This window comes from Hemitrygon akajei, chromosome 30, assembly GCF_048418815.1.
Source record: "Hemitrygon akajei chromosome 30, sHemAka1.3, whole genome shotgun sequence".
NCBI classification, from domain to species: domain Eukaryota; kingdom Metazoa; phylum Chordata; class Chondrichthyes; order Myliobatiformes; family Dasyatidae; genus Hemitrygon; species Hemitrygon akajei.
The window spans coordinates 20965584-20985294 of record NC_133153.1 but is presented as its reverse complement, the minus strand read 5'-3'; the positions used below and the strand labels follow the sequence as shown (position 1 = coordinate 20985294).

Below are 19711 nucleotides of genomic sequence, written 5' to 3'. Positions count from 1 at the left end.
GCCTTGTAAATAAAAGGTTTTATAGTTGTAATTTTTTTTTGATGAAACTGAAGTGGTAAACAGTCTATTATCGTAAACCATATATTTGTTATTTAGTATTATTGTTGACACTTGTATTTTCAAGTATCTACAAACTACTGTACTGAAAAAGGGAAGAGCTAAGTGTTTTAAATTATTGGAAATTATATATAGAATATATCAATGTCTGTTTGAAGCAAGATGGATAACATCGTTGATGTGAAAGCTTTTGAAAACATTACACCCTAACATACTTGCATTGCACTCTCGTTGTGAAATTAACCCTGACATTATTTTTTAGAATATTTCTTTGGATAAGATTTTCTCACAATGAAAAATGATAGGTCGTGTCTAATAAGTGTTGTTAAATTTATAAATCTTATATAAAATAGTGAGTTCAAATTTTCTTGATGAAGGTACAATACTATGTAAAAAAATTTAGGCACGTATATCTAGCTAGGGTGCCCAAGACTTTTGCACAGTACTGTAGTAATTTTATGTATCGCACTGTACTACTGCCTCAAAACAAAATGAATTTCATGACATATGTGAGTGATGATAAACCTTATTCTGATATGGGTCTCTATTGTGGACTGAGAGTGGGAAGGGGGCAGGGAGAGGGAAATCATGGTTGGGAAATGGAGAAAGGAAAAGGGAGGGAGCTGGAAGCACCAGAGAGACATTCTGTAATGATCAGTAAACCCAATGTTTGGAATCAATGATCTTGCTTAGTGTCTCAGGGTTGAGTGTGTCTGCACCCACACCATACCTCCTGCCTAAGATTTTTGCACAGAACCGTACGTCAAAATTAGACACTATAGAAACTTTAAAAAGTGTTTTGGAAAAGGGTTTAATTGGAAACATTGACTATCAATGTTTTGTTAACTGGTATTAATGCAAGGTTAATGCTTCTTTGAAAAATTGCACTTTACCTAGTATGAATCAGAATGCATGGGGGCAGCACAGTAAGTATAACAGTTAGTATAATGCTTTACATCATCAGTGATGAGGGTTCAATTCCCACTGTTGTCTGTAAGGAGTTTGTACATTCACTCCACGTCCTCATGTGTTTGCCCTGGCTGTTTTAGTTTCTCCCCATATTCCAAAGATGTACAGATCAGTAAGGGTTAGTAAACTGTGTGCATGCTATGTGACACTTGCGAGCTGTTCCCAGCACATATTTTGACTGTGTTGGTCGTTGATACAAAAATGGTGCATTTCACTGTATGTTTTGATATTTCAATGCACATGACAAATAAAAATAAATCTTATTATATTATTTAGCCTCTTGTTTCCCAGTCTATGTAATAACAGAGCAATCATTTCAACAGCGCCTTTGATCCTTAAGCTCCTTCCCTACACCAAGGGGTAATTTACAGTAGCCAATTAACCTCCATCATGCTTTTGGGATGGGGTAGGGAACAGTCAGACTCTGTCTAGACAGCACTCAGGACTAGGATAGAACCTAGACTCCAGGAATTGAGAGATGTTTATGCTAACTGTGTCCACCCTTCCCCAACAACAACGGACGTTGGCCCCTGTTTGCATTAGTCTATTATATAGGATGAAAAGTATTTACTTCTCAGTCATTGAGATGCATGTATTCTATTTTTCAATGTACTGATTCGGCCATCTTCAGTCCTATATTTCCTCCTGCAGGGAATACAAAGCCAGAATGCCAATACTAATAGAAGTATGATTGTTAGTATGAGTCAGTAACTGTGTTTAAACAAGGTCAAATTACAACGCAAGGCATGAAACTGACCTTTCAACTACTCCACACTTCTGCCATTTAGAGCTACACATCGTGACCACTTTATTAGATCCATCTGTACATCTGCTCGTAAATGCACGTATCTAATCAGGCAATCACGTAGCAGCAACACAATGCAAAAAAGCATGCAGACGTGATCAAGAGGCTCATTTATTGTTCAGACAAAACAGTGAAATGAGGAAGAAATGGGACCTAAGTGACACTGTCTGTGGAATGATTATTGGTGCCAGACAGGGTGGTTTGAGTATCTCAGAAAATGCTGATCTCCTGGGATTTTCATGCACTACAGTCTTTAGAATGGTATGATAAACAAACTAAAAAACATCCAGCGAATGGCAGTTATGTGGGCAAAAATGCTTTGTTAAAGTGAGAGAGGTCAGAGGAGAATGGACAGATTGGTTCGAGCTGACAGGAGGTGATACTAATTGAAGTAACCACACATTACAATAGTGATGTGCAGAAGAGCATCTCTGAATGTACAATATGTTGAACCTTGAAGTGGATGGGCTACAGCAGCAGAAGACCATGAACATACACTCAGTGGCCACTTTATTAGGTACAGGAAATCCATGTATATTCTGAGCCAGAAACTGTCTTTGCAACCAATATTTTTAATAAAAAAATATTTAGAGATAGGACATTGCTCAGGCCCTTCCTGCTCTTTGAGCTGTATCACCCAGCAACCCACCAATTTAACCCTAGCCTAATCACAGGGCAACTTACAATGACCAAATAATCTACTAACTGGTACGTCTTTGGACTGTGGGTGAAAGTGAGAGCACCTGGAGAAAACCCATGCACCATGGGAGGAAAAGTACAAATTTGCTTACAGAACAAGCCAGAAATGAACTCCAAACTCAGATGCCCTGAGCTGTAATAGTGTTGTGCTGGCCACCACACTACCGTGATGCCTCTGTCTACTGGTTTCTTAATTGTGATGGATTTTGGCAAACTCTTCTGCCGAAATAATAAACAACTAGAAACATTGTGAAAGGTATCCCAAGTGATTGCAAAGGGGATCTGACTCAGAGTAGTGCCGTCTTATTTGCTACAACATCAGCTCAAAGGACAGGACGTAAAATTACTAGTTCATAGTGATGGCTTGCTTTGGAAACACTGAGTAATGAAAGTTAGTATAAAGTAATTTTCAGGTATTTGATGACACATCTATTGGCCAAATTCTTCCTCAAAAAGAATGAAGAGTACATTAATAACAATGTTGCAGTACAAACAACATAAATTATAACTTTTTTTTTACAAAGACTACATCTCACGATGCTCTGAACACATCATCTATGATGTAGTATGTAGTGTAGGCCTCCGTTAGTCTCGATAGCCCATGGATTTGCGCCTTGGAAAGTTTCTAGTGCGCAAGCCTGGGCAGGGTTTTTCCTTTATGAAGACCGGCAGTTGCCCAAGCTGCAAGTCTCCCCTCTCCACGCCACCGATGTTGTCCAAGGGAAGGGCATTAGAACCCATACAGCTTGGCACAGGTGTCATCGCAGAGGAATGTGTGGTTAAGTACCTTGCTCAAGGACACACACGCAGCCTCAGCCAAGGCTCGAACCAGCGACCTTCAGATCACTAGACAAACGCATTAACCACTTGGCCACGCACCAACATCTATGATGCATCAATATCAGAAAGACCCGAAACACCCAGCGACCCAGCCATGGTTGATCAGGTAGCATGTGCTGCTGATCCCCATGCACGTGCTGTCTTCAACCAGAGGAATCTCGGGACTTCCTCGGCGATGTTGCTGATGACTCTCTGCGGCCTTGTGCCAGTGGAGCCCAATGCACTGAGGGCTCTTCTGTGAAGAGACTCTCTGGCAAAGCCCCGACACCCCACTTCAGCAGGCCTGCACTTTGCCTTCCAACCCCGCCTCCGACAGTCGCTGACCAGTCCCTCGTATCGGACAAGCTTCCTCGCGTGGGCTTCCTCCAGATGCTCCTCCTACGGCACTGTCAGCTCCGACAGGATAGCGTATTTTGCTGACTCAGACCAGGAGGATGTCTGGTCTCAAGCTGGTCTTGACAATTTGCTGGAGGAATTTTAATTCTTTCTCAAGGTCAGACATGAGCTGTCAGTCATGAGCAGGTGCCAGAAACCCTATGGGTGGCTTTACTCATGCTTCTGATTTCTCTCCAGCTCTCACAAAGGTGATAGTGCATGAAATTACAAATTATAGAATTGAAATAGTGCAAACTGTATGAACTCTGCATGTGGAGACTTTAAATATTAAACTTTAACATACAATTACATATACATCTCTCCCTGCTTAAACAATTGATCAACACTGTCCACATTTCCCTTGCAAGCTGTCAAAGTTTGTCCTGCAACAATCACATGTGTGAAAATTGATTAGCATAATCTTCCCTTTTGCTTGTACAAATTTGTCCTCTTTGCCTGCCACAGGAATATGAACTGTCCGCTTTAAGAATGATTTCAACCTTCAACACAACGAAGATATTTTGTGGGAATAAAGTTTGAGCTTTTCAGCATTGTGAAAAGTTTGGCGAGTGCTTCTGTTTTCTGATCTTCACTGTCTTCAAAAGCTTGCTGGGGATCAGAACAGGCACCAAATCTGGTTAGCTATGTGACGACTTGTAACTTTTGACATTACCATTTAGCAGAAGTCGAGAAGAAAACCTTGCAGTTTTTATAAGCAAATACTCAGGACTTAATTTCATCTTAATCTCAGCACTGACACATTGAGTTCTGTACAGCAGGTTGGGAGGTGAACTTTGTTTTGCCATAAGTTAAACATTATTTTTGCTGAATATTTTGCCAACAGTCAGCAGTTCCCTTTGACTATTTCCTCCCAGGCTGTGTTTTGTAGCATTTGCTGTGTTCTACAGCAAATCTGCTCCTTGACTTGGCATGTTGAATGGAAAATAATCACTATTCCAGAGGCTAGACAGTAGTCACAAATAAAGGACACAGTAATATAGAACTAGACTGTTAAAACATCTCTACAAGGTGGAAACAGCATTGAACTGTCTTGAGTTTCTTTTATTTTTATTCTACTTGTATGTTGAAAACCTGTTATAACATTTTATTGTTGTCTTTATAAGGTAACTAGATAGGTCATATAAATGTTAGGAACAGGGCTTAATTCTTTGATGGATTATAAACATTGCAGTTGGACCTGGAAAGTGAGAGGGAAGATAATGCCTCAACTTGAACCAGTTTGTTGTATATTGGTATAGTGTAATGGTGCATGGAAAAGGAGTGTGGAGAGCTTCAAACTACATGTGTAGGACAGCAGTGGGGTAAGTTTGACATAAAGGTTGGATTCCGTACAGAGATGGGTGATGACAAGTTTCTTCCTGTGTAAAGAAATCCCTATTATGGGTAGAGGTTACCTTTCTCTCATGTTAAGCCAGGGAACCCAGAGAAACCAACATGCCAGAGTCGTTCTGCTTGTTCTGTTCAAACTGGTTATCTTATAGACAGAAGTCCTCAGGCTCCTCGTTGGCTTCCTCACACAAGTTGTTTCCACCCATTAGCCAGGTTCCAGATGGCTAAAGAGACAACTATGAAATCTCCGGCCCATTCAGATATGTACATTAGTGCACCTTGGGGCTAACAGAATCTCATATTCAGCATGGCACTGCTGCCTTGGTTACACTATGTATTGACATTGTGGTGACACTCAGCTGGTCTGCCAGGAGTAAACAACCCGTGTGTGAGGAAGGCCAACAAAGAGAATGAGGACTACTTATGATAGATCACCAAGCTAGCACAGGATAAGGAGGATGAGGACAACTCTGGCAGAGAGGTTTCTCTGCAAGCACAAGGTCTGGATATTCTTGCTCAGGCAACCTCTGGCCACATGACTAGCAATTCCCTCCCAGAGAATGATGTTTCAGTCACCCACGGGATCATTGAAATCAGGGACCAGTGATAGGAGTCCATACTGGTGTCAGAAACCAGTGAGTAGTTCTCCAGGATTTCCTGTGACAGTGTTTTGAGATGTCTGATGGACTGCCTAAGAATGAGGGAACCATACAAACACCCAGGAAACAGAACATTGATCATGGGAAAATTCTTACCACAATCATTACCAACAAAAATAGAGGGAGGAGAATCCTTTCAAGAATTTATGATTTTGAGCACAAGTACAGTCAATGCCAAGACGTCAGATCAGCCAATTCATTATATATTATATAAACTTCTATTCAATAGGAGCTGCCGGTGTTACGATCACCAAGAACTCTGTTAAATGATTTGCTCAATGTTGAATTTTATTAAATGTTACTTGCCAGCTTGGTTAGATTCCAGGAGCTTTTAGAAGTGCCTGAAAAGACTGCAGTCATTCTTTGAGCTGCCTTGTAACTTGCTCTGTTGTCACTCAACTAGTATCCAAAGGAAGAATGCAAGAAAATAAAATGCCAGGCTGTAACAATCCATGTTCTGTCATCTGTTTTTTTAAAAAAATATTCAACTGTATTGCCATTACCACCTAATGTCAGCTTGGAGGTTGCCACAGAGTAAAGCTTTCTGTCAGAGACTGGGAACCAGGGCCAGGGGGTGTAGTACGGTAACTATTAATAGAAGCAAGAACCAGCTTTCATATCACTTATACATATAACTTACAAAATGGAAATTGACTTTGAAGTTACAAGGAAAAGGCATAATTCAACACTGTAGTTTATAACGAAAACTAGCTATCAGCTTATAGTGGAAGGCCAATTAAACACTTTAGAAACTAATTAAAAATTACTGCTGTATTAAAAAAGTGATCTATTCTTGTATACATTGGTCACTAGCACAGGCAACAGGACTATATTAATTGGACTGTAAAACCCCAGCTTTGATTCTTCTGAAAAGGAAGCATGACATTCATTAGTAAGACTTAAACAGTGGATGAAGTTCAAGACATTAGAAGCGAGATATTCTGAACTGTGCACCACTGGAATTATAATAAAGGGGAGATAATAGATATATGGAACCCAGTACTTCCAGTTCAGCATTACATCATGGGAACTAACTTGCCACCCAGCAACTCAAATCACAGCGATCATCTTTATTCTGATCGTGTACATGCAGAGAGCCACTCCTCTGAATATGGTAACAAGAGGAGGATATTTCAGCTGTTGGTTCTTTCTGTCTTTAGAAGCTTTTGGAATACTGACGTGAACCAACTCATTACAATAAAGGTTCTTGGTCTTAACACTTAAGTTGTATTCCCATTGAAAATGCTCAACAGCGTTTCTTTACAAAGTTTCACGTCACAGTCAGCAAGATGGGGCTTGACCTATTAAGTGGTAAGGCGGTTCAGCAGTCTCAGCAGTTTTGTTTTTAAACCACTCATTATTAGAGCAGTTTGTACCAACAACCACTGTTTGTCATGCATCAATAGCAACAGTGTAGAGACTTTGAAAGGCATATGTAAAGTAGAATTGTGTACGTACAGGATATCTACAATTTATGTATTTATTTAGAAATAGAGCATGGAATAGGTCCTTTGAGCTGTGCTGCCAACAACCCTACATTTAAACTTAGCCTAATCACAGGACAACTTACAATGACCAATTAACCTACTAACCAGTAGGTTCAGCATTTAAAATCAGCTGAAATGATGAAAGATTAAATAAATGTTATTGATAGCTTTTCACAGAAAATACAGAAGGCGAGGCTTCCATTCCCTGTAATCAGATTTCATAGGATGAAGTTCATAAATTTAATTAGTGGTGACAAGCTCTAGTTTTCCAAAAAAATTTATTAAAGTATTGCATTTGATTTAAATAGTACAAAATACACTTCTTTGCATCTTGTTGCAAGAAGACAATGGAAAAAGTCACAGTTATAACGGCAAAGGATAAAGCACATTTAGCTTATTGAGTAATTTCACATTCAAAGTAACACCTCTGTGCTTATTTCTCATTCCATTTAAAATGATTAATATTTAAAATGATTCCTTAATGATAAACCAAGACTTAACATAAACAAGGCCTCTTCAGGGATACAAATAATTGCCGAACTCCCCACCACAGTTAATGAAAAGGTATGGAAATAAAAAGTTACACAGGGCATATATAATGCTTAAAATTATAGTGTTTTTACTTTTGTAAGTAGTTTCAAATCAAATTTTGACATTCTCCAAAAGACAAGTGCATTGTTTATACTGGATTTAAGACATTAGATTCCATACTTATCACAGTCAAAATTCTTGTAGTTTCACTTTAGATCCAGAATTTTCACACAAGGTTCAAAAATTTAAAGATACCTTGCCAAGTGTTAGTTGTAAAACACAACCCATAATGAACTCAAAGCAAACTCATTTCACTAATAAAATACAATTGAAGATACCCAAGTTCTCACTTCTTGATTGGCCAGAATGGTTCATTATTTAACAAAAAGATCCAGTTTTCTTTGCTATTAAATGACAGCACTGAACAACTGAGAAGTAACGCCAAGAATAAGCATCAAGATTCTTCAGCAAGTAGAACAAAAGTCATCCCAAGCTCACAAACACAAGAAATAAAAAAAATAAGAGTGCACAACAGTCAAAACCCTGAGAAACAATATTGCACCATTAAATTTCCAAATTAGAAATCAAATTGGGAATTCTACATAGTAGTGAACAGTATGCTGGAGAAAGAGGGAGTAATAATTACTAGCATCAAACTCCCACATGAAATACTGTAATGTATTTCATAAATAAATTAAATGCAGGATTGCTACTCAATTAAGTGCTTTTCTTTTTAAAGTAACTTGTGTACATTCCAAAATCTCAACCAAACTTGTGGTCCTTTACTCTGAGAAATGACAGCAAAGCTTTTCAGACATGCAGAGGTCATATCTCTTCGCTCAAGATTCAGCTTGTCTTTCTCTTTTTAAAAAAATGATGGCTTACAAATACATGCAGTTAATTTAGGGATCCAGTTTACATGCAAATTCAACATACTGTCTTGGAAAGCAACCAATCCCTATTTAAGTACTTTGTCAACAACTGGCAAGTATCAGTCAAAACAAAACAAATATCCTGCAAATACCTTCACACAAAAAGAAAATCATGGCATTACAGCCAGTATTCCGACATTAATAGTGTTGAACAATTGATCCGCATATACAATTGTCCAAGTATCTCTTTTAATAAATTGACAGCACCACTACTTAGTCCCCATGTGCTCCACGTATTCAGATGGTACTTGGAACTGGGAAATTATTTATTCAGCTGGCCCGAATTTGTGAAGGCAACAAGTGGATTATGCACCCCAAGTATATCAACTGAATGTAAATTTGTAACTGAAACAGTTTAAAAAAAATTCTTTGGTAACTACAAATGCAGAAATGGCAATTATTTACTGAAGCTATTCATTTGCTCATCAATTAAAGTAACATTGGCAGTAATCTTAATAATTAAAGAATACGCTCTCAGAAAATACAGTAGGTGCTTTAAGGGCCACAGATATGCAAACGTAAACATTAGTTGTTGGTTCTCCCGAGGATAAGCAGACCCCAATTGTTCAGTCTTTTCTCCTTCAAAAAACAAATATAGTAATTGGTTAGTGACTGCATCATCACCAACTGTTAGCCGCTATTGTAACAGCAAGTCTGGAATTGAACGTATTTGGGTGTTTAGAACTCGAAAATTAAGTTTCCATTATTCTATCGTGTTTAGAGTGTTTAAAATTTTGCTTTTCCAGCTCCCAAGTGCAGGATTAATATCCGTCATTCTTCCTCATTCCTCTGCCACCCAATTTTTCTGCACCTTCTCATAACTCAGTTCATAATTCACTTCCTTTTAGATGTTCCTCCTGCAGCTCCACAGTGATCCATTCTTCCACTCGTAACTAACCATGTGATCTCATGTTACAACCTTCAAATTTCAAACGATACTTCATGCTGTACTTCTTCCGAAAAGGTAGGATTAGGATCAACCTAAAAGTAGAACAAATAATTATTTTGAAATAGTAAACCTCTGCGATGTAATTTGGAAACAATTAAGTGATTATAACTAATTTGTCACAAGAAAATTTAGTCACTGACCCAAAACATGATAAAAAAAAGAGTTTTATTCAAACCTCTGAATAAATTGGTGGTGGCTGAAATCTGAACTCTTGAATGTAAGCAAATGTGGAGCTTCCAAATTCATGCTCCAAACCATCAGCTTGTGGAATAGATGGAAAATGCCTGGCAAGGTCTTCCTCCGATACAACATCAGCATAGTTGGGTGGAGCTTTCCGGTAAAGAAAAGAAAGGGAGAGCTTTACAAATCAGCCTCTGTCAACAATAGACGAAAAGGCTTTTCACTTGCATTCAGCAATTATTAATTTTAATTCAAAAATTAAATCTTGAATGTAGGATTACATAACATCTGGCATCTGCATTATAGATCAAAACAACTTCCAATCTGCATACATGCAGAGTTAAGTCTAGCAATCCAAAATGGTTGGGTACCGAGCTGTGATTTCACAGCTTTGTCCAATATCAAATTCACAAACCAATGAACTAAAAGGAACCTTGGGTGAAAGCAGAAAACGTCCGAAACACTCAGGTCAGGTAACATTGGTGAAAAATGAAACTGGAAATAACGTTTGCAGCAATTCATTTGCAATTCTTCCGATATCGTACACAGAAACAACCCATGTTATGAACACTGAATGCTACACATGTAGAAATCTAACAGATTGGGTTACTCCTTGTAAAGCACCTGCTTAGTTGGCAGATCAAATGAGTTTGCTATTGCTTTTCATTTCAAACCTTCACTCCCATCGGACCCATTATTGGTGGCGTCCCGCGCTTTTTAATACGAGGCCCAAATGCGAGATTGAGCATATCTCATCTTCCATCTGGACACAGGACAGCATTTTGGACACTAAATTCTAAAATTCAGTAGCACACTTTCTAGATTAGATCTGGCCTTTTCTGCTGTTAGCTATGTGATAATGGAGTACTGTTTACTCTCTGCCGTCACATCCTACAACCCTGCCGTACAACTTTTCACATTCTTTTGACTGCATTCTCACTAATTGCTTCCCTTAATACAATGGCAATGATCTCTACAACTCACCTGAGCTCAACTTCACACAAAATATGGAAAATAGTAGCTTATCCTACACAAGAGAAAAGCTGTAGATGCTGGAAATCGAAGCAACATACACAAAATGCTGGAGGAACTCAACAGGCCAGGCAGCATCTAAGGAAAAGAGTACAGTCGACTTTTTTTTTAAAACCGAGATCCTTCAGCAGGACTGGAGAAAAAAAGATGAGGAGTAGATTTAGAAGGTGGGGTGAGAGGAGTTGAAACTAGGAGGGGGAACGGTGAAGTTAAGAGCTGGAAGTTGATTGGTGAGATACAGGTCTGGAGAAGGAGGAATCTAATTCCAGAGGACAGAAGGCCATGGAAAAAAGAAAAGGGGGAGAAGCAGCAGAGGGAGGCAAGGCGATAAGGTGAAAGGAAAAAGGGGATGGGGAATAGCCAAGGGGTGAGCATTAACAAAGTTTGAGAAATTGATATTCATGTCAGATGGAATACAAGGTGTTATTCCTCTAACCTGAGTGTGGCCTCGACAGCTGAAACGTCTCCACCCAAGCAAGGCTGCAGGCCCGGATGGTGTCAGCCCCAGGGTGCTCAAAGCCTGTGCCCCCCAGCTATGTGGAGTACTTCACCATGTCTTCAACCTGAGCACGAGTCTCCCGAGGGCTCCTGTGCTGTGGAAGACGTCCTGCCTCGTTCCTGTACCGAAGACTCCGTGCCCTAGTGGCTCCAATAACTACAAACTGGTGGCATGGACCTCCCACATCATGAATACCCTGCAGAGACTTGTTCTAGAGCAGCTCCAGCCTATGGTTAGGCCACACTTAGACCCCCTCTAGTTCACCTATCAGCCCCGACTAGGAGTTGAGGATGCCATCGTCTACCTGCTGAACCGTGTCTACGCCCACCTGGACAAGCCAGCGAGCACTGTGAGGGTCATGTTTTTTGACTTCTCCAGTGCGTTCAACACCATCCGCCATGCTCTGCTGGGTGGGAAGTTGACAGTGATGCAGGTGGATGCTTCCCTGGTGTCATGGATTATTGATTACCTGACTGGCAGACCACAGTACGTGTGCTTGCAACGCTGCGTCAGACAGTGGTCAGCAGCACTGGGGCTCCACAGGGGACTGTCCTGTCTCCCTTTCTCTTCACCATCTACACCTTGGACTTCAACTACTGCACAAAGTCTTGCCATCTTCAGAAGTTTTCTGATGACTGTCATAGTTGGATGCAGATAAGGCTGAGTACAGGGCTACAGTGGGAAACTTTGTCACATGGTGTGAGCAGAATCATCTGTAGCTTAATGTGAAAAAGACTAAGGAGCTGGTGGTGGACCTGAGGAGGGCTAAGGCAGCTGTGACCCGTTTCCATCCAACGGGTCAGTGTGGACATGGAGGTTTACAAATACCTGGGGATACGAATGGACAATAAACTGGACTGGTCAAAGAACACTGAGGCTGTCTTCAAGAAGGGTCAGAGCCGTCTCTATTTCCTGAGGAGACTGAGGTCCTTTAACATCTGCCGGACGATACTGAGGATGCTCTACGAGTCTGTGGTGGCCAGTGCTATCATGTTTGCTGTTGTGTGCTGGGGCAGCAGGCTGAGGGTAGCAGACACCAACAGAATCAACAAACTCATTCGTAAGGCCCGTGATGTTGTTGGGGTGGAACTGGACTCTCTGACGGTGGTGTCTGAAAAGAGGATGCTGTCCAAGTTGCATGCCATCTTGGACAATGACTCCCATCCACTCCATTAGGCACAGGAGTACATTCAACCAGAGACTCATTCCACCAAGATGTAACACTGAGCATCATAGGAAGTCATTCCTGCCTGTGGCCATCAAACTTTACAACTCCTCACTATCAGACACCCTGAGCCAATAATCTGGTCCTGGATTTGGCATGATTAACTAATTATTATTTAATTATTTATAGTTTTATATTGCTATATTTCTTCAGTATTCTTGGTTGGTGCGGCTGTAACAAAACCCAATTTCCCTCAGGATCAATAAAATATGTCTGTCTGGCCTCATCACGCCAGCAGAGGAGGCCATGGATTGACATATCGCAATGGGAAGCGGAATTAAAATGGATGGCCACTTGGAGATCCCGCATCTTCTGGTGGAATTATTCTACATGTTGCTGTATCTTTTCCAAAACTTAAAAACAGTTTTCTTTTTCTTGAAGTCTTCAACTTGAAATGTTAACGCAGTTTCTCTTTCCACAGATGCCACCTGACCCGATGAACTTAACCCACCTATTTTTATATCAAATGTCCAGCATCTGCAGTTTTTCTGGATTATCAATAATATTAAGTCTTCAAGTTATTTGCTATTGGAAAATAACCTACTTGGTGTTATTCCCAACTTCAAGAGATACAAAATAGTTTTTTTTTAAAAAAATGGTGCAAAACCCTTAATTTACAGAACTCTTAAAGCAAAATTAATTTGATATGTATTCCTTCAAATGATTTATGTTTTTATTAAAGGCAGAGATATTCAATGTGCTACCTTAATTTGCATGCATCTATAAATGCTTAACTAGATAAAAGTCAGTGCAGATTTGTTTTTCTGAGTGTTATCTGTGAGAATTTTTCATTACTGCTCTGCCTCATTGACTACAACACTCTGCAGGATGCCAAAGAATCCTTAATGAACACCCAACAGCAACATACAGCATATCAGAAAAGACAAAACCAATGAGGTTTCCAATTCTGTGGGTTGCTTTGTGGTCATCTGAAACTACAATTCTTCACCGTAGTTCAAATAATTAGTTTGTTTCACTGAATGTGCAACAGAATTGAGGAAGAATATTTACCTTCAGGTTGTTCAGGTAGGGCGAGTTGAAGCCAACTCATATCCATACTGAAATAGCCACAAACACTAGGCGTTCTGCTTCCAAAGCTATTATATGGAATTGTTCCTATTACTATAGGAAGCTCTAGCATCAACTTTTTAGAACCTGGAATGTGTACATAGACCTATATATATATTAAAAAAAAAATCAATAAGTGAGGATACATTTGCAAAATCTATTGTTATAACTTAAAATTCAAGGAGGTTAAATTATTTTCTGTTTTAGTCTTATGTATCAATTACTTGTGTTCATAACTGTCAATAATATTAATAACAAATTTCATACAAGTCTATCATCAGAAACAACTGAAGTATTAATATGTAATGAACATACTTACAGCTAAAGAGTATTCCACTCTGATGATGCTGCAGTCTAAGATAGATGGGTTCACTGGTGGAATTTTGAGGGTCTTTCCATTCCACGATTCAGTGCTACCAGATGCAATATGGTTTCCACGGACATTTGCAATCATTTGTCTGAATGTCTTAGTTTTCTCATTTGCAAGATAAGTTTGGGTTTGAAAAATAGCAGCTTTTGGCATTATAAGGCGTGAAGAGCAATTTTCAAATTCTGCATATATTGGGATTGCTTCACCTGTGGCAAAGTTTCAGAGTTAGCACTGAAAATGAAACTTAACAAAATCCCCAAGTTCTTTTTTGGAAACTTAACTTACCATTACAAAATCCACTTCGCTCAATTTTGGCACTTAGTGAAATTGGTCCAGAGGTAAAAAACCAACAACCAATTGTCTTCTCTTTACTCTTTGACACTGAAGACTAAAAACATTAGTACAAACTGGTTAGAAATAATCAAATAGTAATTCTGTAAAATCAGACAATTTCTAGGTTATGTCATTCATTTCTGGTGACCTGAAGCACTGCTGTAATACTTAATTGCTAAACTAACAAACTAGGCTCTTAAAGGGACAACTCAGGTACATAGAACCAGTTCAAATCACCCGTCATTAACTGCAGTGAATGAAAGAAGTGTGCAAATTGAAGCTTTTTCTTAAACACCAATTCCAAATTTTTCTATAAATGATGCTCAACAGAAGCATTGATTTGAGTGCTTTATCTTTTTGCTTCCTTAACTTCATGGTTTATGATGGCACTGATGAAGATCAGAGACAATTTGCCGATGATAAACAGAACAAAGAAAACTACTAACTACTTTATTAATCACACTATTTCTGGTAAACAATCACTGCAATCAATAGCCTGTAACTTCCATTTTGGAGATGATCTTTTGAACCGCTTGTACAACCAGGCATTATTATAGTGTGAACTGAAGTCTTGAAGGTGCAAAATGGTTACTGCGTGGCATGTATGGGACAAATCAAGGCGGCTTGGCCCGGGCACAAGAGCGGGGAATGAGCTAATGCTTGGCTATTGCTGGAGAAGACTTGAAGATAATTCGATGTGGAACCGAGACAAGGCAGAGCCCAGGCCTGAGAGGGAGGAAGACCTGAGATTTGATTGATTTAAGCACCAGGCCGAATTTGAAAAGGTCGAGCATGTGCCAAATTATGGTGGCGGGGCCTGGGCTAACAGCGTATTGAAGAAGCAGTGCCTGGGTCTGAGAGCATGGTAATACTTCAAGTTTGGACAACTTAAGCGCCAGGCCAGATTGAAAAGTTCAGTGTGTTGGTGCCGGAAGCAAAGAATGGGCTGGTTCAGCTCACTGCTCCGCAGGGTTTACTCATCTCTGTGCTCAACTGAGGCTGCGGCCTGCAACTTAACAGTCTCTTGAATCGGCTGCTGGCTTCGTGTCTGTGGTCTTTCTTACGTGAACTTCAGTTCTGAATGTTATTTGCTTACTTTTATTATTTGCATGATTTGTTATTTTTTTCTACATACTGGGTGTTTGACTGCCATTTTCTTTTTAATGGGTTCTATTGGGTTTCTGTGTTTAGTGGCTGCTTGTGTAGAGACGAATCACAAGGTTGTATATAATATATATACTTTGATATTAAATGTACTTTGAATTTTGTACCTAGCAGAATTTCCTGCAAATCTGGCTATTTATAGTCTGAGTTTCTTCAAATTTTTTTTTAACCAATGACACTTATTACGTGCATCAATATTACAATACTTCACAGCCATCTTGTTATACTGTGCACCAAAGAACTGTAACATTTGCTAAATAATTACCGTAGATTCCGGACTACAGAGCGCACCTGATTAAAAGCCGCAGGCTCTAATTTTAGAAAGAAAATCAATTTTGTACTTGTACAAGCCGCACCGGATTTTAAGCCGCAGGTGTCCCACGTTGTAACATGAGATATTTACACAGAAAGATATTACATGTGAGGATTTTTTAAACTTTTAATTAAATCCGTATGGTAACATAAACAAATACATATTGCAAATGCTTTTTTTCGAACCGTGCCTGTAACATGGCTACTTTTAAATATACATACGTATCGGTAACACACAAATTACGTTGCGTATACTTTTTTACTGAACAGTGCACGAACAACATTCCAATATCTCCTAATGACTGGTAAAAAAATATATACTGCAGCCTACCAGGAAAAGTTATTGATCGCCTTTAACTTAAAAGCTGCATCATATGTTTGCAGCGTTCTCGCGCGGGTCTAATGCGCTTGCCCCCTCCTTTCCGTTTATCGCAAACCGGTATTTTCCCCACAAGACGCGGCGAAACCGGATGTGACGTCATAGCATCCCGGGATGTAGTACAGAAAACAAATATACTTAAAACACTTCTAACTAAGTGTTACTAAGCGAAAATATTATAAACTAAATAACTGCCATAAAGGCAGCACAATGCTTTTCTTCGAGTGTTTTCCATGTTGATGAGGGTGAGTACAAATGACTGATTTACAATAATTTAATTGTGAAAGTGCGCTTGATTTATCGTACAATTTCATTGGACCTCTGTGAACTACTCATCAATTTTATTGGTCTACTGTTACGAGGCAAAATGTTTTTGGCGGCATGAAAAAAAACCATGTATTAGCCGCACCGTAGTAAAGGCCGCAGTGTTCAAAGCTGTTCAAAGCGTGGGAAAAAAGTAGCGGCTTATAATCCGGAATCTACGGTACATTAAATCTTAACCTGAGTACACAACCATTAAGCCAAATATTTAGAATGTGATGAGTAATTAACTGCAAAAAAGTTATTCTTCTGTTGCATTATTTAGAAATTATGGTTAACTAACATGCAAGATAAATAATGCAGGTGTACCAAGATCCCTTGACAATTCTTTAAATAATGTTTTCTAAGACACAATAAGAAAACAAATCTACTTACCAAGAAATAGGGTGCATTCACATCAATTTGACTTGTCACAGAGAACTCTCTCTTCACAACTTGATCTGAGACACAAGGCCGCTCCAGTATTGCTGTTACCCAATACTGAACGCTGCCATATTTTCCATTGAAGGATGTGACCAATGGCCTGTTTCACAGAATTAAAAAGGCAACTTAAAATCTTTGCCATTTGTTTTTGAAATCATAATATAGTATTTTTAAATGGATCACTTACCCCTGTGGAAGATGAAACGTAAATGGAAATTCATGTTTCCCAGGTTGTAAAATGAAGTATCCCTGATCATCTATAGAGAAAGATCATAGTTATACAACATATTAATAAAATAAAAATGCATTTGCAAAAACCCAAAATAAATGTTATACTAATAGACATGCAAACATGAGGAAATTTGCAGATGCTAGAAATTCAAGCAACACACACAAAATGCCGGTGGAATGCAGCAGACCAGGCAGCCTGAAACGTCGACTGTACTTCTCCCTATAGATGCTGCCTGGCCTGCTGCGTTCCACCAGCATTTTGTGTGTGATACTAATAGACATATTGAGATATTAAGCTGAAATCCCAGATTGATGCATCAAGTAGAACTTGTCTTGACTGAAGCACATGTTACATCACATGAAATTCTTTGAGGAGAACATTTAGTAGATGCAATTTCTTGGTCTGATTTATAGTTTTCATTTTTTTTGTCACAGTAAAAGGCTAATCGTTGTCATTGGACCTGATTACACCTCCCCATCTTCCAGGAGATAGCAAGATATGAAGCAAATGGTATAAACATTAGAAATGGGCAAAGTAGTAGAATAAAATTCAGTCATGAAGTTCCAATCATGGCGTGGGTTGGCTCAAAGATTTCTTCAATTCACTTGTTTGCAATCTTTCTTTTAAAAGTCAATTGTTTTAAACAATTATTTTATTTACCTTCCCTTCAACTAATCCTCTCATTTCTGGACACCCTATTGATTTTGACTATTCCAACTTGGTGTACTGTACTTTGCTGTGATAATGGTGTCCCCTTTACAGTGGAGAAACCAGCCCAATGTAAAGGGGACATCATCAAATTATCATTGCTTTTCAGAGTAACTCGATAGAATGGATGTGAATTTCAAAATACATTCTTCCAGCTTTTCAATGACATTTAGCTGAATTCTTTAAAAATCAAGTTCACATTAAACGACCTATCGAGAAGGTTAATCTCAAATGTCCCCATTTTTATCTGTTCTCTGCCTTGGCTTCTTGAACTTCCACATTCACCGGGAAGTTTGAGGAAAACCCATCCCATTGTCCAAGGTGGCATGCTACTACCTTCAAGACTCAATAAATTTAACATTTTCAGATAACTGGCTTTCCAGCTTATTCAGAACTAGTCAATTCTGATGAAAACATCTTGTCTTGAAACATAAACTGTTCCTTTCATTACTGACACTACCCGACCTGCTGAGTATTTCCTGCTTTTATATCAAATTTCAAGTACCTACATTTAGTTTTCCCAATCACGTTTGTCTCTGTAACAAGTTTTTCTGCTGCTTCTAAAAACTTTACAGGTACCTTAGGAATTGCATTACCGATCTCCTGAACTTGTACATTGAAAACTAAAGACTATGTCAAATGACACAATGTGCCATTGGCATTCATAACAACAGATCGACTCACTCCAATTGAACTTAACTGGAAAATACTGTACCAACGTTAAGACACTTTGAGCACCCTTTGTGCAGAACAAACGACTGCAATGGTTGCTGGGAAATGGGAAATTTGGTACAATTAGTACTTTAGCGCAGTGATCTCGAAATGAATGCTTCTATTAGTGAAGTTATACAGGTTTATCAGATGCAACAACTGGGGAAGAGGGTAGTCACAAAAATCTCGCCAGCTAATCTACGTTCTCCGAAGTACTGATTCACCAGGAATGGTTTAACATAGTAAAGGTTTCACCAGGTGATACAGAGGCTTGCAGTGGTGGTTAGGGGAAGGAGTGTTAGAATCCCAAGATAGTTACTGCCTTGTACTTCTGTAGCACCAATGTTACTTGCCAAGTAACTGCCTTCAAGACTCAATAAATCGTCAAGATTCCTTGGCTACATTGGTCCCATGGGAGCATCACCTGGAAGGACGGAAAGAGCTACCACCCCCTTCCCCACTAGAGACACCTGCTTTACCTGGGGCCTGGCGCAGGATCTGCTGCTGGTGCAGGTACACCACCTCGTCCCGGTAGCGGGGCACCGCGGGGGCGCTCGGCGCTGCCGGACTATCGCTCCAGTGGACCCGAGCGCAGCCCTTCGCCTCCAGCCGCAGGGCAGACACGGCGAGCTCCTCGCTCGCCTCCAGCAGCACTTGGCCCGCTACCTGGTCGCCGCTCGAGTAGCTGCTCAGCTCCTCGCTGTCGAAGACGATACCGAAGGTTCTCACCTTCACCCCCATCGCGCTTAGGGGCTTCCAGCGGCCAGGCGACGTCAAGTTAAAGCCCCTTGTTTATGCAAGGACAGCGCCACAAATTTCCACCAGCTCGCCCTAACATAAATCATCGATATCGGCTTCTCCTTTTGCGCCGCGGCCCTTCGGAAGAAAGTAAAGCCCTGCAACTGGATAATGCCGAGGGAATTCCAGTATGAGCAAGCGTTCAGCACCATGCCACTGCACACCCTACCCTGATACTTCGCCGCCCCTTCAACACCATTGGATACACTGGTCAATCACCCGCCCCTACAGGGGAGGGCTGAAGATTATTCTTCTTCGAATTGGATCCAATAGCTGCCAGTCAATTGGTGGACGTCTTACAGG

The 19711-nt window shown here is 39.9% G+C and overlaps 1 protein-coding gene across 1 annotated transcript; it reads right to left on the bottom strand.

The window, feature by feature from the left end:
• Nucleotides 1–7502: 7502 nt before the first annotated feature.
• On the bottom strand, nt 7503–19578 carry LOC140718846 (arrestin domain-containing protein 4-like). Its single transcript, XM_073033059.1, has 8 exons — nt 19090–19578; nt 17147–17216; nt 16912–17059; nt 14313–14415; nt 13977–14233; nt 13601–13763; nt 9829–9983; nt 7503–9685 (listed from the first exon to the last, which is right to left on the bottom strand). The coding sequence occupies exons 1-8, from the start codon at nt 19349–19351 to the stop codon at nt 9626–9628; spliced, it is 1218 nt and encodes a 405-aa protein (XP_072889160.1). The 5' UTR covers nt 19352–19578; the 3' UTR covers nt 7503–9625.
• Nucleotides 19579–19711: the final 133 nt, after the last annotated feature.